Raw genomic sequence first — 25,373 nt, 5'->3', positions numbered from 1 at the left:
CAATCTCTAAGGACAGAGAGGTCCTCTAGAGCCCTACAGAACTTGCCTGTCCCCTGTTGTTGAAAATTTGATATTGGAACAGCACCCCTACTGGCAGGAATGTAGGTGGAGGAGTCCTGCACAGCTTAGAGCAGTGGTCTCCAACTCAAACCCTTTGCAGGGCCACATTTTGGATTTGTAGGTACTTGGAGGGCCTCAGAAAAAAATAGTTAATGTCTTATTAAAGAAATGACAATTTTTAATGAGGTAAAACTCTTTTATAGTTTATAAATCTTTCCTTTTGGCTAAGTCTTTCAAATAATATTGTAATTTATGGCTAAAGATCAAGAAACTGTTTTATTTTACTTGTGTGATTATGATAAACATACCGAGGGCCTCAAAATAGTACCTGGTGGGTTGCATGTGGCCCCCGGGCTGCGAGTTTGAGACCACTGGCTTAGAGGGAACATTGCTGCCCACTATGCCATTTGGGCCAGAAACGCCTCAGCTGAAGGGACTTGAGAATTCCTTTCGACGACAGCTGAGCCCAGCTGAATTGCCTGGCACTCTTTCTTCCACTGGCAGCTCCAGTGCAGAATATTTGCCGCTGCCCTTTCCTCCCAGCCTCACACACATATTTTGGTATACCATGCAATCTCCTGGTTCACCCGATACAGCAAGCCCCGGGCAAGCCTGAACTGCTTAAATTTAGAATGCTACCTGGGGTAAATAAACGGGCAGGGAAGACTGGGTGTACCGTACCCCCAAAGACAACATCTAAACCAGTGTAGCAATCTGCCTAGAACAGGTCACAGGCATCGCCGTGCAGCCACGAGACTCCAACTCCAACCAACGACGCCATTGTGTGCGCTCCGGGTAGCCCAAAATTCAGTGATCAGAACTCCGTTTAGGTTGGGGGAGGCGAGAACACGAGACAGAATATTATCTGAGTTTGTCTGGGTTCAACCTATTCAAGCTATTACTAACCGTTGGGAGCATTCTGCCCTGTGTTCCGTCTCGTCCACTTCGATCTGCAGATCAATCGGAGCTGCAAATTCCATCTGTAAAAAGAGCTGAGGTTAACAGTGTCTAGGGACAGTATATTCTGTTGGATAGGGCCTTGGCAATGGAACAATCTCCCGGAGGACATTCGTCGGCAACAGAATAGACAGAACTTTAAAAGATTGCCGAAACGGCATCTTTTTTTGCCAGATGAAATACAGGGTACGAGACTGTGTTATTAATGAAGAGGAGAGGATCGCCTGGTCGCCTATGTATTTTATTGTTTGTATCTTTTGCGCTGTATTGCCGATGGATGTATTGTTGATTATTGTAACTCCCTATTACTTAACATCTCCCAAAAAGAAAAGCGACGTCTTCAAATCATTCAAAACACTGCCATTAAATTGATTTATAATGCAAAGAAATTTGATCACGTTACGCCTCTATTTATCGATGCTCATTGGCTTCCTATTAGCCACCGTATTTTATACAAGGTTATGCTGCTCATTTTTAAAACTCTAGTTCATAAAGAGCCTCTGTTTATATCAAGGATGTTAATTCCTTATAATCCCGTTCGCTCACTTAGATCATCTTCTCAAAACTTATTAGTTATACCTTCCCTTAAAACAATAGGAACAAGAAGAGCAGACATGTTTTCTGTTATGGGTCCACAATGGTGGAACTCTCTACCACAACATATCACAATCGAAAGAGATCTTCATTCTTTAAAAAAAAATTTTGAAAACTCACCTTTTTAAAGATGTTTTTAATACTCATTATTAAAATTTTTTAATTTTTAATCTTTTACTTATCCCTGTTCCCTTATGTTTTTTTCCCGTATTTGCTTTTCTATATATAACAGACGTAATCTTTCCCCCATTTTTCCTCCCAATTCAAGTTTGTCTTGTCTTAAAACTGTTGTTACTGAGTTTTAATTTGTATCTTTATATTTTATTCTTTTACTTATGTACATCGCTTTGTAAACAGATTCAGCGATAAATCAAATATTAATAAACCTTGAACCTTGATCTCGTATTTTTGTACGTAAGTTTGTAACCCGCCCTGGGTAAGGGCGGGGTATAAATAAATAAACCAACCCAAACTCTGTAATAGCAAGGTCCAAACCACCTGTTGCCTCAGAAAGAACCTGATTTAATGAGGCTTTCGCTCATTCTGTGTCCTTCAGAGGTGGGAGGGGGGGGGAAATAAGAGCTTAATCAGGTGAAAGTTCTATGTAATTCCGTGGACAGAAATCCACTTAGACTTTGAAATGATGCTCTTAACATTTACTTCCTATAAAAGGATTCCTTTCTACAGCCGGAAGCCCAGTGGGACCCCGAATGATGCTCCCGTCAGAAATTCCTTTACCAGAAGCCGATGCAAGTAATATCTTTGCATCCGTGATCTCACTCTGTGCCCTAGCAGCGTTGAGCTGACGGTGCGACGCATTCCACATGACGCGACGCAAAATTCTCCTTTATTTCTTCTTGAAGGCAACCTATATTTATCAGTGCAGCATATGCCTTTCCTTGCTGTTTACCTCTCTTCTTGTTTCGTATTCAGCATGTGAAAATCTGCCACTCCTGCCCAGCTTTGCCTCCCTCGGCTGCCAGTGCCTCTGCTGCTGCATGCCCAATAGACTGGGACCTGCCAGCAAAGGGGGGGGGGAAGGGATTTGGGATTTCGCTCTCATCTTATTTTCAGTTGTAGCTCAAGGTAAGTTTCAATCAGATGCATCAGGTATTTTCCTGTTACAGTCTAAGGCAGTGGTCTCCAACTCAAACCCTTTGCAGGGCCACATTTTGGATTTGTAGGTACTTGAAGGGCCTCAGAAAAAAATAGTTAATGTCTTATTAAAGAAATGACAATTTTGCATGAGATAAATTCTTTCTAGTTCATAAATCTTTCCTTTTGGCTAAGTCTTACTAACAATATTGTTATTTATAGCTAAAGAGACATTTGATCAAGAAACTGTTTTATTTGACTTTTGTGATTATGATAAACATAACGAGGGCCTCAAAATAGGACCTAGCGGGCCGTGAGTTTGAGACCACTGAGTTAAGGGGAACAGTTAATCTGCTGGCTGGGTTGGAGAGGGGAGAACAGGACAATCAAGCCATTGTGACATCACTGATGAGGATGGCTCTTATTGGTGGAATGAGGCATTATGACATCACAATCTCAGCTCTGCTTCCCAAAGACAAACAGGATGTCATGGTTACAGTTTAGCCAGTAGTCTCCAACTCCAACCCTTTGCAGGGCCACATTTTGGATTTGTAGGTACTTGAAGGGCCTCAGAAAAAAAATATTTAATGTCTTATTAAAGAAATGACAATTTTGCATGAGATAAAACTCTATAGTTTATAAATCTTTCCGTTTAGCTAAGTCTTAATAATATTGTCATTTAGAGCTAAAGAGACATACGATCAAGAAACTGTTTTAGTTTACTTTTGTTATTATGATAAACATACCGAGGGCCCCCAGGCCGCGAGTTTGAGACCACTGGTCTAAGGGGCCAATATTTACAGTGATTTAACCGTGGAGAGGCTCCTGCGCAGTTAACCCTTTCATTGGCAGCTGGTAAAAACGGCCGCTTTACATAACTTGATGTTGAACGAGAGCAACAGTGCCAGGTAACAGGCATTTGGAGATCCAGATCGCCCGTAAGAGCCAAAGAAACACATGTTGCTTCTGAACAACAATGGCACAAAAAGGGTTAACGTCGCAGAGATGAAATCCAACCAATCTGCAGTACACGTCGAACAACGGAATCGAAAGAAGAAACTGCAGAACTGATGTACTTGATTCAGGAGCTTTGACTGAAGTCTACAAAATCCTGAGTGGAGTAGAACGGATACAAGCGGATTGATTTTTCACGCCGTCAAAAATTGCAAAGACTAGGGGACACTCGATGAAGTTACAGGGAAATACTTTTAAAACCAATTGGAGGAAATATTTTTTCACTCGGAGAATAGTTAAGCTCTGGAACGCTTTGCCTGAGGATGTGGTAAGAGCGGATAATGTAGTTGGTTTAAGAAAGATTTGAACAAGTTCCTGGAGGAAAAGTTCATAGTCTGTTATTGAGACAGACATGAAAGAAGCCACTGATTGGTAGCATGAAATGTTGCTACTCTTTGGGGTTCCAGAATCTTTTGCTATTCTTTGGGATTCCAGAATCTTGCTATTCTTTAGGATTCTGAATGGAATGTTGCTACTCTTTGGGGTTCCAGAATCTTTTCTTACTTTTTGGGGTTCCGGAATCTTTTGTTACTCTTTGGGATTCCGGAATCTTGCTATTCTTTAGGATTCTGAATGGAATGTTGCTACTCCTTGGGTTTTGGCCATGTACTAGGGACCTGGATTGGCCACCGTGAGTACGGGCTACTGGTCTTGACCCATTGAGGCTATTCTTATGTTCTTATGTCTAAAATATGTAAGCTGCTTTGATTGTAACCCCACAGAAAAAGCAGTATAACAAGACCCATCTCCTTTACCCTGTAATTGCCATTATAGAATTTGCTGTAGGTGGTTTTGAGAATTTCCCCCTATGTACCCAAGAAAGGTGGGAGATCTTGGAAACCTGGCTAGGTAGACAGCGTGTCTCTGAAAACTGGATTTTACTTTGTCTCATTCACAGTTCAGAAATGAGCTGAATGTTCTAGTAATGTTTTCACAGCCTTAGGAGGCGCCATTAAGCTTCCCTCTGCAATGTACGCAACAGCTTTGTGATTTAAAATGCACAATGTTCTCAGCAGTGTCTTGCTTGTGCGAGACAGGTGCAACAAAACCTCCATGTACGTCATGCTAAAATGTGAGCCTAGACAGAGCAGCCTGATCTCTTGTGGACTCATTTCCACTGCCGTTCCAGTGTCTTAATTCAAGGCAGTAGATGCTATGGTCCGCCCAAGGAGTATCCCTAACCATATGCTCTCCAAAGAACGTCACTGGTCGGCAAACTTTCTCCAGAGTACCGAAGCGAGGATGAGAGGTGCCCAGGGAAGTGGTGTCCCCCATCTCCACACGCTCCTTCCCTGCCCCCTTCTGCTACGCGCACACTGCTTTCCTTCCCCCGTACCTCTGTGGCGTTCCTGTCGTGAGCAGCAACTCCCAAGCTGCTTCCACGCCAGCATCGGCTCGTCCTCTGACGTCACTTCCCAGGCGTGGGTTACAGGAAATGACGTCAGAGGAAGAGCCGACGCTGGTGCAACAGCAGGTTGAGGGTTACTGCTGGTACCAGGAATGTTACAGAAGTGCGGGGGAAGGGAAGCAGAATGCAAGCATGGTGGGGGAGGGTCAGGAAAGGGGCAGGGATGTGTAAAGGAGGGCAGCTGCCTGAACCCTCACCAAGATGGCACCTGAGACAGACCCCCCTCCCCTTACATCACCACTGCCTCCATCTCTTTAATGCACTCCTTGAGAGGCTTCACTCAAGAACATAAGATTTGCCGCTGTTGGGTCAGACCAGTAGTCCATCGTGCCCTGCAGTCCCTTAGGTCAAAGACCAGTGCCCTATTTGAGTCTAGCCTTACTTGCATATGTTCTGTTCCAGTAGGAACTTATCCCACCTTGTCTTGAATCCCTGAAGGGTGCTTTCCCCTATAACAGCCTCCGGAAGAGCGTTCCAGATTTCTACCACTCTCTGGGTGAAGAACTTCCTTACATTTGTACGGAATCTTTTCCCTTCTAACTTTAGCAAGTGCCCTCTCGTTCTCTTCACCTTGGAGAGGATGAACAATCTCTCTTTCTCTACTAAGTCAATCCCCTTCAATATCTTGAATGTTTGGGTCATGTCCCCTCTCAGTCTTCTCTTCTCAAGGGAGAAAAGGCCCAGTTTCTCTAGCCTCTCGTTGTACGGCAACTCCCCTAGTCTCTTAACCATTTTTGTTGCTCTTCTCTGGACCCTTTCGAGTAGTATGATGTCCTTTTCCATGTACAGTGACCAGTGTTGGACGCAGTATTCCATGTGGGGGCATAATAACCTTTTCAGATCTGTTTGTGAACCCCTTCTTAATCATTCCTAGCATTCTGTTTGACCTTTTCACCGCCGCTGCGCATTGCGCGAACGGTTTCATTGACTTGTCTACAAGTACTCCCAAGTCTCTTTCCTGAGGGGTCTCTCCGAGTATAACACTGGACTGCATATGATTTTTGTTACCAACATGCATCACCTTGCACTTATCCACGTTGAACCTCATTTGCCATTTCGCAAAGCCCATTCCTCGAGCGTATTTATGTCTTTTTGTAGGTCTTCGCAATCCTTCTGTGTCTTCAAATTTAATCAGGAAGCAGGAGAAAGTTTGGGTCTCCTCCCAAGCCTTTAATGGTTGAACCACTTAACTTGCTGGCTGCACCCATACAAGGATGAACACCAGCCGAACACACACTGTAGCAGGACTTTCTTATCCACTCCTACCCTAGCTGAGATTCTATTCATGCACCTTTCTAAGTTCAAGTGTGACTTTCTTTAGTCTCCCTTATTTTCTAACTCATAAGAGCATAAGAATAGCCTTACTGGGTCAGACCAATGGTCCATCAAGCCCAGTAGCTCGTTCTCACGGTGGCCAATCCAGGTCACTAGTACCTGGCCAAAACCCAAAGAATAGCAACATTCCATTCAGAATCCTAAAGACTAGCAAGATTCTGGAATCCCAAAGAGTAACAAAAGATTCCGGAACCCCAAGGAGTAGAATATTCTATTCAGAATCCTAAAGAATAGCAAGATTCTGGAATCCCAAAGAGTAACAAAAGATTCCGGAACCCCAAGGAGTAGCAAAATTCCATTCAGAATCCTAAAGAATAGCAAGATTCTAGAATCCCAAAGAGTAGCAACATTCCATGCTACCGATCCAGGGCAAGCAGTGGCTTCCCCCATGTCTTGTTGTCTGTTTTTTGTGTTCTACCTTTGCTTAAATGTTATGATGTCTAATGTCTTATTGCATGTTGTGTTGACAAGTTAAGTAGCACACAGTATTGTCATTTAACTGTTTCTACTGCTGTAATGGTCTGTCACCTATGCTCAACTTACTCTTGAATTTTTTTCAGACAGGCGACATGTAAATCTTAATAAATAAATGGAGGAGGCATCCTTAAACTGGAGAGCTTCCGTCTCCATCGAGCCATCACATAGGCCTGCTGAACTAATGGTTTACGGGGATTTACACACTGTCCCAGACATTTCCTCATGATTAAAATATTTCATTGGAAGAGTAAGACAACCCCCACCCCAGTTTCTCTCCCTAGTCCTCCACTCCACAGTTTCCAGGCACTTGCCATGTTTGATGGATTCCGCTTCTGCTAACACCAGATCCTGTTTTCAGATGAGATTACAGCTGTCAATTTACCTAATTTCTAAAACAGTGCTTTCCATCCCTCTCCTGTAGCCACACCTAGCCAGTCAGATTTAAAGACGTACAATAAATATACATAAGATAAATTGACATACATTGGAGACCCACCGTATGCAAATCTTTCTCAAACTAACATAGTAACACAGAGCCTGTTTCACAAAGCCGCAGTAGCACCTTCTCCCGCAGCAAATTTACCTGAAGCCCACATGAATTGAAAGGGCTTTGGTGCATTTGCCATGTCAGAAGCGTAACCACTAGGGTTAGACCCGCCCCCCAGGCACGCCCAGTTCTACCCATCCCCGCCTCATTACGTCCATGCCACGCCCCCCTCAGCCTGCTCATCTCAGTTCCACCCATCTCCCGATGCGATCTGCTTTTCAAAACCCGGACAAAGAGCCAGGTTTTGAAAAGCCATCCGGACATGCCCTCTAAAAAGAGGCCATGCCCGGGTAAATCCGTTCGTCTGGTAACCCTAGCTACCACAGCTTTGTAAAGGGGCCCCATAGTATATGATAACATGACATAACATAACATTTATATACCGCAAAATCTTATGGATCCTTGCGGTTAACAATTTATATAAGACAAGCTGAACATCAGTGAACTATAAAGATACATTTTCATAGACTTCCTGGTTATAAGAATTTAGCATATAAGCAAGTTTTTAACAATTTTCTAAAATTTGCATAAGATCAAGTTTCAAGTTTATTAGAAATTTGATGAATCGCTTATTCATAATTGACTAAGCGAATTACAGTAAAATCCAAAGTAAACATACAACATACAATTTAAAAATTTAGCTAGAAAAAAAGGGGGTTAGACAAACAGACAAGACTGAATACGAAGGGAGTAAAGGGGTAAAGTTACAAAATTAATAATTTTGAAGAAAGGAAAGAACTATAGAGGGAAAAAACATAAGGAGGGGAATCCATTTTTTCTTTCTTTTGTTTTTTAATTTTTGGTAGGGAGTCTACTGCACTGTATATATTCCATTCAGAGGTTAAAAGCATCTTTAAACAAAAAAGTTTATAAATTATTTTTAAAACGGCTAATGTCTTTTTCATCTCTTATGTATTGGGGTAGGGAGTTCCAGACCTGGGGGGGCCACTATTGAAAACATATCATGATGTCTAGTGCCAATACCTTTTAAGGAAGGGACTGCGAGTAGTCCTTGGGCCTTAGAACGAAGAGAGCGGGATGTGTTATACGGAATAAGCATCCTATTTATAAATTGCGGTTCGCTCGTAGATAAGGTTTTAAATACTAGGAGTAGAATTTTAAAGGTAATGAGATGGTTAATGGGAAGCCAGTGTGAATCGACCAGGAAAGGATGAAGAGGTGGAAGTCAGAATTCCAGCTAGAAGGCAAAATGGACCATCGAGTCTATTCAAATAATTCACCCCTCTCCCCCCCCCAACCTCATGCTTTTGTATCTGCCACTTTCTGAGTTAATACCACTCCCCCTTTCTGTCTTTATGTTTATTCAGATTTGATAGACCACTTTTCTGAATAACAAGCGAAGCGTTGTACAATCGTACGTCAATAGGGGAAAAGAGCTAAAATAATCAACAGGGAAGCAAAAGTAGGGTTGCCAGATTTTCCAATCGGAAAATCTGGACCCCCCTAGACCCGCCTCCATCCCCACCCTAAACCCGCCCCCCGCTGCCTGCTCTTGTCAGACAGGGAGGAAGTCCTCGCATGCCACACTATGATGTCACGTGCATGTGCGCGCGATGTCATCACGTGGCATCCGCGCGTGCGCGGATTTCCTCCCTTCCCGACGCGATTTGAGGAGGCCTTACAAAACTCCAGACAAAGTGCCGGGTTTTGAAAAGTCATCCAGACCCCCCCCCCCCCAGACATGTCCGGGGAAATCCATACGTCTGGTAACCTTAAGCGAAAGCAAGGAGATGGCTGCAGAGTCGGAGACCTTAGGAATTTAGATGCTGCGTTACGCCCCAGCCCAAGGCTTCTTCGAAAGACAAAAGTCATTTCACGGCTGCTTTGAGCTGAAGCGCTCAGGGCTTGCGTTCCCCTCCGCTTGACATTAAGGGGTCTTTTCACTAAGGCGCGCAAGCCGTGATAAACACTAACGTGTCCATTATATTCTATGGCTGCGTTAGCATTTAGCGCTCACTAAAACGATTAGCGCGCCTTAGGAAAGGTCCTATAAGGAATCCTCTGTGTTTATTCTCAAGCTTGTTGAATCCCATCACTGTTTTAGTCTCTGCCTCCTCTGGGAGGACATTCTAAGCATCCACCCAGTGACGTAGCGAGGGTAGGAGGCGCCCAGGGCGGTTGTGCCCCTCCCCCAGTGCCTTCCTCTCTTCCGCGCCAACCCCCCTGCTCCTTCTGTGCCCCTACGTCACACTCAGGCCCTCCCTTCCCAGCCCTGTACCCCTTTAAATCTTCACCAGCGCAAGCAGCCTCCTAGCCTGCTGCTCGCGCTGGCGTTGGCTTCCCTCCGACGTCACGTCCTGGCCCCGCCACCCAGAAGTGGGAGCCAGGCTCGGGCTGGCGAAGATTTTAAAGAGGTACAAAGGAGTGGGGAAGGGAGGGCGCAATCATGACGTGGGGGGGGCGGAGATGTGCCAGGGCCCCCGCCAAGAAGGCGCCAGGGGCGGTTTGCCTCCCGCCCACCCTTGCTATGCCACTATGTCCACCACTCTTTCCATGAAGAAATAGTTCCTGACATTGATTTTCAATCTCTCTCCTTGCACTTCCTTATCAAATCCCCTAGCTTCATCGACAGCTTCCTTTCCTTTGGACAGGGTTTGTTTCATGTACATTAATACATTTCAATTATTTTCGTGCCTATATCAAATCTTCCCTGCCTTCCCTTCCTCTACAGCAGTGTTTTTCAACCTTTTTACACCTATGGACCAGCAGAAATAAAATAATTATTCTGTGGACCGGCATCGGTCCATGGACCGGCAGTTGAGGAACACTGGGCTAAGTCGAGGGCCAGACCCCGCCCATCTCCACCCCAGACCCCGCCCCCATAATAGTACTAATTGCACCTTGCACGTCCCGTGCCTCATCTGGAAGCCTTCCCTCTGACGTTGCAACGTCAGAGAGAAGGCTTCCAGTTCAGGCGCAGGATGCCTGTAGGAGCCACTGCCCGTGGCTTTGTGCACTGAATCAGTTAGGAAGAGGGAGCTGGCTCGAAGATAACGCCGCATCGATCGCACCATGGACCTGCGGTTGAAGAACACTGTTTTGGGCCTGATGCACATACTGGCCCTGTGGACCGGCAGGAAATTTCTGTGGACCGGCACTGGTCCATGGACCGGTGGTTGAAGAACACTGCTGTACAGGACTGATTCTCAACCCTCTACTGGAGGTACACCTAGCCAGGTTAGGTTTGTACCACAATGAATATGCATGAGATAATTTGCACGCACCATTCCTCCATTGTATGACAATTTCTCATATGTAGTCCTTGTGGTACCAAAAACCCAACTGGCTAGGTTTGCCCCCCAGGAAAAGATTGATAAGCATTGTGCCTAAAAACTGAACTGATATGAGGGGGTGCTGAAAAGTTCTCAGCCCAACCAAGAAGAGAATGACGTGGTTAGGTTCAATCAATGATCTGAAACAATGTCACAAAACAGAATTTCGTTTCTGCAAATTGGCACTTAACGAAATAAGAGAACGCTCTTTACAGTGGCAAAATTTAGGAAGTGGTTGGGCTGAGAATGTTTCAGCACCCCCCTCTTAGGTAATAAAAGTGAGCCAAGTGTAGGACAATGAAGCCATTGTGACATCACTGATGAGGTTGGCTCTTATTGGTGGAATGAGGCATTATGACATCACAATCTCAGCTCTGGTTACCGGAAACTGAAACTCTTCACACTGGTTGCTGGAAAAAGTCTCAGCCCAAGCAAGAAAAGAATGACATGGATATGGTTTAATCAATGATCTGAAACAATGTCAAAAAAGAATTTTGTTTTCTGCAAATTGGCACAAAATGAAATAAGAAAACACTCTTTTCAGCTACAGTGGCAAAATAACGCTCAAAATTTAGGAAGTTGGTTGGTTGGTCTGAGAACTTTTCAGCACCCCTTCGTATGTAATAAAAATGAGCCAAGTACAGGACAATGAAGCCATTGTGACATCACTGATGAGGTTGGCTCTTATTGGTGGAATGAGGCATTATGACATCACAATCTCAGCTCTGGTTACCGGAAACTGAAACTCTTCACACTGCAAGGGGGGGTGCTGAAAAGTTCTCAGCCCAACCAAGAAGAGAATGACGTGGACACGGTTGAATCAATGATCTGAAACAGTGTCATAACAGAGAATTTCGGTTCTGCAGATTGCCACTTAGGGCTCCTTTTACTAAGCTGCGATAGCGGTTTTAGCGTGCGCTTAACGCACGCTGAATTGCCGCGTGCACTAGACCTTAATGCCATCATTGAGCTGGCGTTGGTTCTAGACGCGTAGCTAAAATCCTGCGTGCGCTAAAAACGCTATCGCAGCTTAGTAAAATAGGCCCTTAATGAAATAAAATAACACTCTTTTCAGCTACAAATAACGCTCAGAATTTAGGAAGTCGTCTGGTCGAGCTGAGAACTTTCCAGCACCCCCTCCTATGGAATACATTTTCGCCATTGTTTACTATAATCCCAGTGATGCAATCCCTGCGCAGTTCATTTTTGGATTTACAGATAATGACAAATTCAAAGCAGCATTTCAGTCAGTTTCATTTTTATTATTTGAAATTTAGCGCCATTTCAGATCCTATGGAGGAAAGGGTCTTCCAAAGCAGTGCAAACCAAGAAAGCAAAAATATAAGTAAATAAAAATTTGTAAAATAGTCCTTAGAAAAGTTAGAAAATATGATGGCACTTAAGCTCTAAGCACTTAAAACATGTTGGTGAAACTCATTTATGTGGGGATTGTTTTTGTTCTTTGCTGTTATCTTTTGAGTATTGTACAATGCAACATAGATTCAGCTTCTACTTAACCCTTAATCCACCAAAGGGACACAGAGCCCTGAGATTGTAACATGACCATGATTTTACTAGAAAGCTTTGAAGCCTGAAATTCATTTAACAATTAAAAAAAATAAAAAGTCTTCCTGCAAGAACTGGGCTTCATGCATGCAGCTGGCTCCCTTTTTCAGCATTATAGCACTAAAACTGGAATTTCTTCAGCAACATAAAATGTCAACAGTAATTTACTTTAAAAAGAAAAAAAAAATCACCCACTCATTAACGCAATCAGTAAAGTTGCCCCTTTAAAAAATCAAAGAAACAATCAGTCTTTTTTCCACAACAGTAGCGGGTTCATGTTCAACGTTCTTTGAAAAACATGAATTTTTGCTTTAAAATGTCATTACGACATTGGTTTAGGGTAATGTCCACAGTGGTGTGTTTTTTTTTTGTTTTTTTTTATTTTTTTTAAGATGAAAGTGATCAAACATTCATGATGTGACGTGCTGATGTCATGTCAGCCTGAAGCTGATTTTGGAGGTCAGAAAGATGATGCATCCGATTAGTAAAGTTTTTTTAAAAAAATGAAGTCTGTTTCACGTGCCAAGGTAAAATGAGCATTATCTGACTCGCTGAGCGCCATCGAATTTGTTCACCATACATGCACTTCTCAACTTGCTGCAACCACTATGCCCTGGTGGGATAGCCATCCAGTTGTATTGCCATGGCAACCCTTCCATCTCCCGTTCACCATGGCAACCTTCCATGCACGCTGACATCCCTTGAAGCATCTTCTATCACCGTTCCCCACGCACTCTGTTTCTGATATGTTTCGGCAGAGCAAATTTTCGATCCTCGTATGGCACAGTGAATAAAAAGTCTTCGATGTTTTCTAGTTCCTGTTGAATCAAAAGTCTGTCTAAGGCACATGTCTTGACATTTCATCAAAAAGAGGACCGCGTAGATCCATTTATTTCGCCAAGAGTCTATTTTATTCAGTTTCTATCTTCAAGTAAAGCTTTGTTCTCGTGTTCCCCGTCTTTGGTTTCCATAGGCACCGACCCATTCTGCAGCTCTGCGTGCTGGATTAAGTCAGATAAGGTGCCAGTCTCTGAATTGCACATTTTTTCTGTCTCGTCTTCCTTTTTCTCCTCATCACCCGCATAATGCCTGAAGGACTCGTAGATCTTGCGCACGTCTTCGGGGATGTTTTTCTTCAGGTCCTTGTTTTTCCGTTTCATCAGCTTGGAGCAAGAGGTGGTGGAGGAGGAGCCAAACTTGTTGACGATGTTGTCCTCCGATGCCCCCTGCCCGTGCTTGCTGAGCTGCTCTGTCCCCTTCAAGCGCAGGTTGTTGGGCCGGTTGTTGATGCTTTCCTGAGATGAGGCTTTGAAGCGGCCCGCTTCGAGCTCGGCAAAGACAGAACGCTTTTCCGGGGAAAGCATGTCCAGGGAGTGTGCCCTCTGATCGAGGCCCAGGCGCCGGCGCTCCATGCTGCGGATGGTGGCTGCCCTCTGTAGCTTGTCGTGGATCTCCACGCTCATTCGCCGCCGGGTCTCTCGGAATTCTGCTGTTACGTTGGCTTTCCACTCTGCGGCATGGGCTTTTATCTCACCAACCTAGATCGTAAAAACATACAGAAGACAAGGTCAAGCATCAAAGGCTTGCTTCTTACTTCATTTCATCCCTAGCTTTTTCCTTCCTTTCAACTCTTTTCTATCACCATCTCCCTTCACAAGACCATTGTTAGGGGGGTTAAGGCTGCAGTTCTGAAGCCAAAAGCCACAAGCAGAAGTGCCTGCATGTCTCTCCTGCCTCCCTTCCCCACTACCCATAACGGAGACACCCCGGGAGGAGTACAAGTGGGGATTTCTTGAAAGAAGAATCATGGAGTTGAGGGAGGACATTTTGAATGCACTGGTCCCCTTTAAGTTGCTCCCAGGGACTATCGGGCAACTCGTTAGTACCCCCGATGTTACCAGTGAGGAAAATAACTCTTGAGGTGTTCTTTCCATGAATAACATAGCTTGTGAGGTTTAAAGCAAGCTGTCTTATTCACAGTTACATAATAAAGAGTTAATCTCCATGCATTGTGGGGGAAAAACACATTAAGGACAGATATGTTCTTCGGTTAAAATATTGGGAGTTATTTTAGATCAGAATCTGACTATGCAGAAACAAGTTGATATGATAGTACGCAAGGCTTTCCTTACTTTATGGAAGCTGTGGACTCTCAGAGCTTATTTTGATGTTCCTGGGCTGGAGAGTCAACAAATAATCACTCAGTTTGTGCTGAAAATATTAACTCTATGAAATCTGACTCATGAAATCTGACTCACAGAGTCCCTGGAAGGAAGGAATCAGCACCAACACCAAACTGGATCACTGAACGCAATGGAAAAGGAGAGGCATCGCCAACGGGATTGCACGACGATCAAAGAAATCGAGCCAATACTGTACAATCTCAAGGAATCATGGATTTGGTTGCCTCCATCCCTACTGGACACTTCATCTCCCTCCCTTTAGCACGTGACTGAATAAAAAGATCCTCAGACATAGGATACCTCTTCTTTGGTTTTCTTGGATATGACTCGAAGCCAGTCTCCAATCATACTGAGCACAGCAGCAAAATACGCAAGGCCAACTAGAATCCAGAACCAAACTAGAGGCTTGTACCATGTCCGATAATTAATTTCGATGTTTCCACCTGAAACAGTAACACATTTTGTTAGCAAAGCAGAATTCTGGTAATGTCGATTGTGCATGCTGTCTATATCATCTGTCGTCTACTTTCGGCACCTAGCTCATCCCATAACATCATGTGGATTTCCCCTAGACCCTTCTCCCATCCTGTAGCAATTTCTATATAAGGCAGGGGTGTATCCACAGGGTGGGCCTGGCCTGCCAGTTTGGGCAAAGGCCAACCTGCCCACCTAGCAGCCACAGGCTGCTGGTGATTGACCTGAAAGTCTTCCTTCTGATGCATTTACCGGAAGCATGTAGGAACCACGGCCAGTGACCTGAAAATGCTGCCCAGGCTGGGAAGAGAGGGAGGGAGAGAAAGAAAGGTTGAATGAGTTGGGTATGGGAAGGGAGGAAAAGGGAGAGAGATGCCTGTCCACTTTGGGCTCAGGCCTGCCCAAAATCTGGCTATGCCACTGACATAAAGGAGGGAATTCAATAATTGGCACTCAAAATTCAGTGCCAGAAAAAAAAATAATTGCTTAACAGGAGTCTATAAAGGGTGCCGATTTCCGCACTTAACTTGGGGTGACAAAATAACGCCTGTTGAAAGCTGGTATAGATGCTGGCATCTAAGTTAGGCATGCCATGAGAACTCAGAGTCCGATCTCAGCAAATAATAATAAGCTGCTATTAATATTGACAGGAGTCGCCATGCAACAAATAACTCAAAACTGAAAGGACTACACCAAATTAAATTATACATTCTGGTGGAATTCTGTCTGTCATATCTATAAAATGGAAAAAGTAATAGCATTACAACATGGGAATCTTCATAATTTCATGAAAATTTGGCAACCATTGACAAATTATTCTACTGATTAGATTTCTTAGCACATTTATAATAGATATATAGGAATGGGGAGGGACTTATATAATTTTTGGATTTACTATTTATGATATGATATATAGAATGTAATTACAAATGTTATAAAATAATTAATTACATTATATGTGAATTAATTGATGTAAGAATATAAAATTAATAAATAAAACATCACAATAATGATTATATTAGAATGGGGAGGGGAAGGGAATGTATATTATATGGTTTTAAGTATTGGAAAAATGGGAGGGATATATCTTATCTGATAATTGAATTATTTGTAATCACAATTTTTCATGCATTATTCGAAGTTTATATGTACAATTAAAATATTGTAAGAATGAAAAATTTATAAATAAAATATTAAAAAAAAAAAAAAAAAAAAGTTAGGCATGCCGACTTTCCTGTATCGATTCCTATCATTTTTTATTTTTTGCAACGCACAGGGGTAAATAGTACACCCAATAGCGTAGTAAGAGGGTTGCCAGGCCCCTTTTGAATTATGAACTCAGGTAGAGGGACATTTTCGATACAATGTTTAAATCTGAGTTTAGACGTCTTGGGGAAGAAGCGCAAAAATCCGGTACCAAACATGCCCATTTTCAAAACTGCAAGACATCTACCGTGTTTTTTTCAAAAATTGATGTGTCTGCACTCAGTGCGTCTATCTTTCTGAATCATTTTGGGGAAAAAAAACACAAACCCATATCCAAAACAAAACCGCACAGGGATGTAGGAGAGTCCAGCATTCTTAGTAGACCGGCCACACAGACATCCCAGCAAAGCAGTGGGACACCCTAGGATAGGGTTACCGGACCCCTAGACCCACCCCCCAGGCCCACCCAGTCCCCACCCATCCCTGCCCGCTATGCCCCAATCCCACTCTGTCCCACCCCTGACCCCACCCACCGCTGCCTGCTCTCGTTGGGCAGGACATCCGCGCATGCGTGGATACAACGCAATGATATCACGCACCCATGGCATAATCGCATGTGCGGATGCCCTCCTCCCCGAATGAAAGCTTTTCAAAACCCAAACATCTCACAACAACCCCCTTATATTGTATGGGGAAGCCTTCAAAATCCACCCCAATCCCACTGTACACCACAATAGCCCTTTTGAATATTTTTTCTGATAGATAGATATTCAAAAGAGAACTCAATCTCTTCTTTAGACCACAATATAATAGGAGCTGGGCCTAAACAAAATAGAGGAGACCATACGGAAGAAATAGTTACCCTGGTTAGCTTTGTGACGATTCTTGTCTTAAGCCTCTGGCCTTAGCCTAAAGGGAGAGGAGGGGAGAGTGGATGCTGTGGATGGGCAGAATGGATGGGCTTACACAAATGCTTTAACTTGTAATTAAAGGTATAAATTAGAAATAAAATAATAATTAAAAAAAGCCAAAGCTAACCAGAGTGAAACTTCTGTGAGAAAGCACTTTGCAAGAGCAAAGCAGTGCATCAACGACCTTATGGTTAGAATACAGAAAGGAGATTTTAAAGCAATCCAGGAATGTAAGACCTTTCAAGTTAAACGGATGAAATATTTTGACACCGACCAGACAGGACTTAACAAAATCTATCACATTATAAACCACATCATTACACTGCTTTTTCATCCTCTGATCGCTCATCCATCTCTCTCTGTTTCTCACCTTCATTGTGAGCAGTGGCGTAAGTAAGGGGGAGGGGAGGGGAGCGGTCCGCCCAGGGCATCATGTTGGTGGGGTACTGAAACCCCTCATCCTCTCCGCCCCCCTCCCACGCCTATTCCCATTCCTGCCTTCCACAAGAGTGCCCCCCCCCTTCCCTCTAGTTGAAGTTGTTCATGGTGGTCAACCACGTGATCTTCGCGAACCCGTCAGCTCTCCTGCTGGCGTCACTTCCGAGTGCCGCACAAAGGAAGTGATGTCGGAGGGAAAGCCAACGGGGGCGCAAGGAACACGTGGTTGACCACCGCGAGCAACAACTTCAACCAGAGGGAAGGGGGGTGCGCAACGCAGGCGGGATCGGGGAAAGAGTGGGAGAGGGGCGCCACCGCCCCGGACGCCTCTTCAGAAGAACCAGCACAGAGTTGCCACGCCTACTTCTTGGAAAGAAAACCAGAGGCAGTCTTATTACTTTTCAATCAGCCCTTGCATTATACTAAACTAAACTTTAAGTTTATATACCGCATCCTCTCCATAATTATAGAGCTCGTCACGGTTTACAAGAGTTTAATATAGGAAGAAATAACATATTGGGTTTGGAGGTTGAGTACAGGGGGAGGAGAGCATTACATTTTTGTGAAAAGCCTAGTTTTCAGGTGCTTACGGATTAGTTGGAAGGAGCCCTGATTCCGTAATGGGGAAGTAAGATGTCAGTGCTCCCCCGAGATTCGCGGGGGTTCCGTTCCAGGAACCCATGTGAATCTCGAAAAACCACAAATATGTTTTTTTATGGGGGGAGCCTGAAGAGGGCAGCGGGAGAGCAGCCGGAGCGCCGTGAGTGCAGGAAATCACTCACGGTACGCTCCGACTGCCTCTTCCTGCACGAAGTCGGGCCTTATCCAATTGGGAGCTGCGTGTCAAAGCAGCTACGGATTGGATAAGGCCCGACTTCGTGCAGGAAGAGGCGGTCGGAGCGTACCGCGAGTGATTTCCTGCACTCACGGCGCTCTGGCTGCTCTCTCCTGCTTCCCCCGCTGCCCTCTTCTTGTCGGCGGTTCGTAGTCGTAAAATACCGCAAATGACCGGAACCGCGAACAACCGGGGGAACACTGTATTCCAAAGCCCTGTGATTCTGAAGAAGAGAGATTTTCCCAATTTTCCCGCATAGAGGATACCTTTTAGCGAGGGGAAGGATAGTTTAAGTTTTTGGGTGGACCTGGTGGTGTCAGGACTCGAGGAGTTCTAAGAGTGTGGGATTAGGGGAGGGAGGATGCCATGTAGGATCTTAAAAGCTAGGCAGGCACATTTAAAATGAACCCTAGAAATTATTGGGAGCCAGTGGAGTTTGGACAAAAGTTGAGAAACATGATCAAATTTGCATTTTGCGAAGATCAACTTGGCCGCAATGTTCTGAATTAGTTGAAGTCTTTGAAGACTTTTTTTAGTTAGACTTAGGTAGATGGAATTACAGTAGTCTAGTCTGGAGAGGATGATGGATTGAACAAGGACGGCAATGTAATTACAGTTTCTTTCTGTATATTCTGAATAATTGTCATTCTATAAATTCAAAAGTCATCAATTCAAAAAAGCACGACTCAAAAATGAAATTGCATCTTTGTAAAGTTGTCAACATTTCATTACGACAAAAAATTGCCCTCCCACAATAGCCACTCTTTCACCATTTCCGCCTTCTTGAAGGTGGCAATTCCAAATTCAATGATTTTCTGCTTAACTGGTGGCAATTTTTTGTAATGCAAAGAAGTTTTGGCAAGCTTTATAAAAATGTGTTGTTTTTTTTTTTTTTTAAATTAATGAGTTTTGGATTTATTGAATGCTATTCAGAATATAAAGACACGCTGGTAGGTCTTTTATAGTATAACTAGTCTTATAGCCCGTTACATTAATGGGTTCTAGAATATATGTGTGTGTGTCTCTCTTTATTTCTTTCTCTCTCTCTCCTTAGCCGCTTTCTTTCTTTCTGCCTTTCTTTTTCCTTGGCTGTCCATCACCACCCCTTGCCTGCTCCCCCTGTCCATTCTCCCTTCCTTTTACCTCCCCTGTGTCCACCACCACCCCTTCACTGCTCTCCTTATGCAGCAGCAGCCCTTCTCCCTTTGTTTTACCTCCCCCCTGTCCATCAGCACCTCTTTCCTTCTCCCCCTGTCCAGCAGTAGGCGTCCCTTCCTTTTTCTCCCACTCTTCTCCTTCTTATCCCTATGATACACTTACCTTGCTCTGCCCCTGATCAGAGGTTCCCGACAGTCGCCCAGTTGCACCCATTGGAAAAGTTCCTTCTGCCGCATCCCGCACCCCTCCTGACACGACTCCTGCTGTCTTTCTTTCTGTCTGTCTCTGTCCCTGGCCCCCTTTGTCTGTTTATCTTTCTGTATATCTCCCTGCCCCTGTGTCTTTCTTCTTTTCTTTCTGTCTCCCTTCCTCCGTCTGTCTGTCCGAAGCAGCATTCCCTCCCCCTCCATTTCCCTTCCCCCACACCAGTTCCCTGTGCACCTGCCCGTGTCTGCTTTTCTTTCTCCCTTCCTCCCTCTGTCTGTCTGTCTGAAGCAGCATTCCCTCCCCCTCCATTTCCCTCCCCCCACACCAGTTCCCTGTGCACCTGCCCCTGTGTCTTTCTTCTTTTCTTTCTGTCTCCCTTCCTCCCTCTGTCTGTCTGTCCAAAGCAGCATTCCCTCCCCCTCCATTTTTCTCCCCCCACACCAGTTCCCTGTGCACCTGCCCCTGTGTCTTTCTTCTTTTCTTTCTGTCTCCCTTCCTCCCTCTGTCTGTCTGTCCAAAGCAGCATTCCCTCCCCCTCCATTTCCCTCCCCCCACACCAGTTCCCTGTGCTTGCATTAGCATTTCATCTACCCCCTTCCTTTCCCGCAGGCCCAATTACACATGGCGATTCAAGCAGCGTGTCCAGCAGTCTTCACACGCTGCTTCGGGTCCTTCTACTGGCCTGATTTACTTTGGCACGTCCGGAGCAAATCAGGGCAGTAGAAGGGCCCGAAGCAGCGTGTGAAGATTGCTGGACACGCTGCTTAAATCGCCAGTCGGGGCCGCGGTAAGGGAAGAGGGAGGGGGGCGGCAAATGAGTCGGGGTCCCAGGCAGTGGAAAGTTGCTGGGCTCCTCGGTAGGGGCGCTGAGTGGCCGCGATCCCTCTCCTCCCAGACACCCCCCCCTCCGCTGGAGGAACGGATATCGGCGGTTACAGCTGCTGGCTTCGGCGTCTTCTATCCACTGCGGCCAACCCTAGCGGAAAGAGGAAGTAGTCAGAGAGGGCGGCCCGCAGTGGACAGAAGACAGCAAAGCCAGCGTTCTCTTCATTTAAAAGCGGGTGAGCCGGCGAGAAGGAGGAGGTGGTGGTTTTGGCAGTGAGTGAGGGCGGGAGGGGGGAGTCGCCGGCTGTGCTGTGCTTTCCCGATCGCAGTGGCGCTGCTGTTGGTGTCGGAGCTCGCCGCCTTTGTGAGGTAATACGCGCGCATGCGCACTCGTGCGGCCATATCCCGACAGAAAAGGGATCAGGGAACACGGTTGTCGCGAGTTCGCGTGCGTGGGCTAGCATTTTATTATATAGATTATTCCAGTCTTTACTGCTCTTTTGGGCTCAGTGGAAAACATGGAACACATGGGTTTATTGTGTATTTCTTGGGTTTATTCATGTTTCTTAACACACGATTGCAGTGTGTCTGTTTCTCTGGCTGCCTTTTAAAGCACCCAGTAAATGCTCCTTCATGGCTTCTAGTCAGAATACATCAAGCAGCAAATACAGTCCAGAGAAGAGCAACTAAGCTGATAAAGGGTATGGAAAATCTCTCATATACTGACAGACTGAAAAAGTTGGGGGCTGTTCTCCCTGGAGAAGCGGAGACTTAGAGGAGACATGATAGAAACCTTCAAGATCCTGAAGGGCATAGAAAAAGTAGACAGGGACAGATTTTTCAAATTATGGGGAACCACAAGTACAAGGGGGCACTCGGAGAAATTGAAAGGGGAAAGGTTTAGAACAAACGCCAGGAAGTTCTTTTTCACCCAGAGGGGGGTGGATACATGGAACGCACTTCCGGAGGCTGTGATAGGCCGGAGCACGTTACAGGGCTTCAAAGAAGGTTTGGATAGGTTCCTAGAGGACAAAGGGATTGAGGGGTACAGATAGGAGTAGAGGTAGGTTATAGAAATAGTCAGGGACCACTGCTCAGGCAATAGGCCTGATGGGCCGCCGCGGGAGCGGACCGCTGGGTGAGATGGACCTCTGCTCTGCCTCAGCGGAGGCAACTTCTTATGTTCTTATTTATTTAAATTTCTATCCTGTTCTCCCAGAAGCTCAGAACGGGTTACAAGTAGGCATTCGCAATCATTTGAAGACAGACTAGTCATGACAACAAATAGAATACAGTTAGCAATAATAGAGCTTGTTCTAGAGACCAGACTGGTCATAGCGAAGAGTACTAGGAGAAGTCTATTGAGGAGGCAGTTTTTAATGGCGGAAGAGGAAGGTCTTTACTGCTCTGCAGAAGGTCATTAGTGAGTCTAGCGACCTGATCTGTGTGGACAGTCTGTTCCATAGCTGAGGTAGGAAATGGCTGTAGGATCTTTTGTACGCCGTACTCATTCGGAGGGATCTCCCTGCAGGAATGCCGAGTCTTTGTTCTGCTTTGGAGCGGAGGGAGCGGTTAGGGGTGTATAGGCGTAGTTTGGATGCGATGTAGCTTTGATACTACTCCAGAACACTGGCAGTTTCTGGATTCCTTAAACATACACCTCGGACAGCAATTCAGTTCCGATCTTATGTGTCAAGTTCTAATGAATCTTCAAAACGTTCCTTATCTACGGATTTTCCTCCTAAAACCATCTTTCTGGCTCGGCTGCCAGAACTCCCCAATCTGAGCTCCCCTTGCCCGCTCTCGGCTTGCACTCTGCCTCTCCCCGTCTGCGGACATCCGGACGTCCACCTGCATTCACCAGCAGTCTGCCGGATGAGCTGCACGTGCCTCATTGCCTTGTGAACGGAGGCTGCTTGCTTCAGTGAACCCCCCCCCCCCCTTCTGTCAATTTCTGAAAGAATGCACATCAGCGCAGTGGTTCACATAGACACGATACTTAGCGCAAGCAAAATGGGCACTCCCTTTGCAAATAGTGTGCACTCTGAAGAGTGTGCATTATTATCAGCAAACATAAAACTCTCATTTTCATGGCGTTTTCTGCTCATGTTCATTTGATATCGGCATGCAACCACATGGGATATGCCACTGACATTTCCCATATCTTTGCAAATGCATGCCTATCCCTAAAATATATGTTCTGCCCATTTTAATAATAATAATAATAATAACTTTATTTTTGTATACCGCTTTACCATGGAAGTTCTATGCGGTTAACAGATGAAGAGACTGTACATTACAGCGAAGTTACACTTTTTTTTTTGGCATAGCTACATTTACATTTTCGGCGACGCTACATTTACGGTGAAGTTATTTTTCAGGTCGGTTACAATCGCAGAGAAGTTACATTTGCTGTAAGCTGCATATATATAGCGGAGTTCATACAGTAGTGTTACATACGGCGGTGATATATACTGCGGAGTTCGATAAAGCAGAGCAGAGGCATTTAGTAAGGGAGGTAACGAAGAAGGGGTGATTAGTTGGATAGGGTGATCCATTTTGTTAAGCCATTGGGTGGCTGACAGGATCGGAGGAGTCGAGAGTCTGAGGTAAGTCAAGGTCCGAGGAGGAGGCAAGGAAGAGGGGGGGGGAGAAGTTAGAGGAATTTATCAAAAAGGTAGGTTTTGATTGACTTCCTGAACACAAGGGAAATGCACATATTATTTTACAAATTTTCCCACTGGCATATCCATCTCATCTGAATCACACAAGGGGGTATTGGTATGGGTCGCTGTCCAACAATCATTTTGGTGCCTCAAATGTTGACCTGCCGAGTCCAAAAATGGCACCGGTTTTCTCCAATCAATTCTAGTTTCTGAGGTACAGAACGTGTGCCATATACCACTCTTCACGCTGCTTGCCCATTGAAAAATCGGGATATTTTAATGTGATGTTTAAATTAATATCTTTTAAGCATGAAAGAAACATGTTAAAAATTAATAGACAAGTGTACAACATGAAACTCTACTTATTTCATGCCAAAAGCACAAGTTTATGATAAAAACTTTCCAGTCATTCAACACACAAGAAGCTCCTTTTGTAGGACTTCCGAGAGTGGGATCTGCCAGGATAATCCCGCATAAGATTCCAACAATAGTCTGCCATCATATGTGCACCCCATCTTCCTTGGTGTCTGGCTTCCATTGTTTTTATGTCTTGGTGAAATCTTTCACCTTACTCTTTGCTTAAGTCACCAAGGTTCTCTGGCAAAGCGATCTAAGTGACTGTGCAGATAATGGACCTTAACTCTCATGTTACAGCCAAGCCTGTTGAAATGAAAGAGCATATCCTCTACTAATTGTGTGTGGTTGTCTGCCTCCTTGTTGCCAAGAAAGTTTTTCACAACAAGGACAAATGAAGACCAGGCACATGATTCGATTCCATTCACTGATGGGTCTTTCATAAGCTTTCTGACCTGTAGACCATCGAAAATTCCTGCCTCCAGTTTCTCCGTGGTAAGTCAGGTAACATATGTGCTATGGATTCAAAACGCGAACCATCTTTATGCAAAGCCTTTAGAAATTGTTTCATCAGGCCTAGCTTTATATGTGGTGGTGGCAGTAGGATTCTATCTCGTGCTACCAAAGGTTCATTGATTACATTTTGCCATCCAACCAGTATATATTCCTGATTCTGCAGAAGAGATTCCCGGTGTATAAAGCTTGAATAAACCTGGAAACTTTCTCTCCTGCTGGTGTTCCTCTGCAGTCAGAGCCATACAAGGCCTCATCTATGAGAGTTTTAAAATACCGTATATTCATACAATGGGGGCTCAATGTGCTTGTTTCCCCTAGAGCCTTCCAAAGGGTTAATTCAGGGCACACACATATTGCGGCATGATAAACTGATTTCCTTATCCAGTTTAAAACTGTTTTCGTGTAATAGCTTGAGGCCAGTGATAACATGATGTTAACACTGCACAATACTGTTCCAGGAATGCTTTTATAGCGTATTAGGATTTATGAACATCCAGAAAATATTCGTCTTCACTTGATTTTATCCATGAAAAAGTATTCATCCTGTGTCAGATTCGTAATAATAGATTTTTCCTCTTCAATGCTCTTAATGACCTGCGTGTCTTTTGGTATTCTGCAGCAGACCACTCATTTATCTCAACAATACTGTAAAGTCAGAAATTTACTTTCCAATATTCAAAGTCAATTATGTGTGTGCCAGCAGCCAGGGAAAGCATAATTTGGTGATCTGTAGATTTTCAAAATTATATGGTGTCAGGCTTTATAAATCGCTAAACAGAGAGATATTATCCGTATCAGTGTAATCAGAGTTAGGGGGTGGGGTGAAGACAGCCCTAAAAATGAAGGGGCCGATACCGAGACTTAATTGTGCAGAAGTAATTCCTACCTAGATAAGTCTCGCTCATTGACAACCCCCCTCCCCTCCCTTTTTCTAAGCTACGGTAGAGGTTTCTACTAAGGCCCAGAGCGCTATACGCTCCTATGAGCGTCGGAGCATTTAGTGTCCTAGGCCACGGTAAAAACCTACTGTGGCTTAGTAAAAGAGGACCTGAGCAAGGCAGGATTAATTCTTCGAGGGACCCTAGGCACACAAGTACACCTGCCCCACTCCCATTTATTTACCTGTTTTCTTATTTACTTCTTTATTTCCACTTGATTTATTTTTTTCTTTTATTTTAAAATTCAAAACAAGCAACAAATATTATCATACCAGTGCTAGTGTACAGTTTTTCTTCTGTGCAGCCCCCAAACATC

The 25,373-nt window shown here is 44.6% G+C and overlaps 1 protein-coding gene across 6 annotated transcripts in view; it reads right to left on the bottom strand.

The window, feature by feature from the left end:
- Positions 1-12,036: 12,036 nt before the first annotated feature.
- KCNK10 (potassium two pore domain channel subfamily K member 10) overlaps positions 12,037-25,373 on the bottom strand; it is a 155,335-nt gene continuing 141,998 nt past the window's right edge. For all 6 annotated transcript variants that reach the window (XM_033950838.1, XM_033950837.1, XM_033950840.1 and 3 more), the window contains 2 exons: positions 14,830-14,972; positions 12,037-13,884 (listed from right to left, as the gene is read on the bottom strand). In XM_033950838.1, coding sequence (XP_033806729.1) covers positions 13,261-13,884; positions 14,830-14,972 — 767 coding nt within the window. In that variant the 3' untranslated portion in view covers positions 12,037-13,260. The remainder of the gene's footprint in view (positions 13,885-14,829; positions 14,973-25,373) is intronic.

This window comes from Geotrypetes seraphini, chromosome 7 (assembly GCF_902459505.1).
Source record: "Geotrypetes seraphini chromosome 7, aGeoSer1.1, whole genome shotgun sequence".
Taxonomy (NCBI): Eukaryota; Metazoa; Chordata; class Amphibia; order Gymnophiona; family Dermophiidae; genus Geotrypetes; species Geotrypetes seraphini.
The sequence above is the reverse complement of the archived record's forward strand: the minus strand, read 5'-3'. Positions and strand labels throughout refer to the sequence as shown.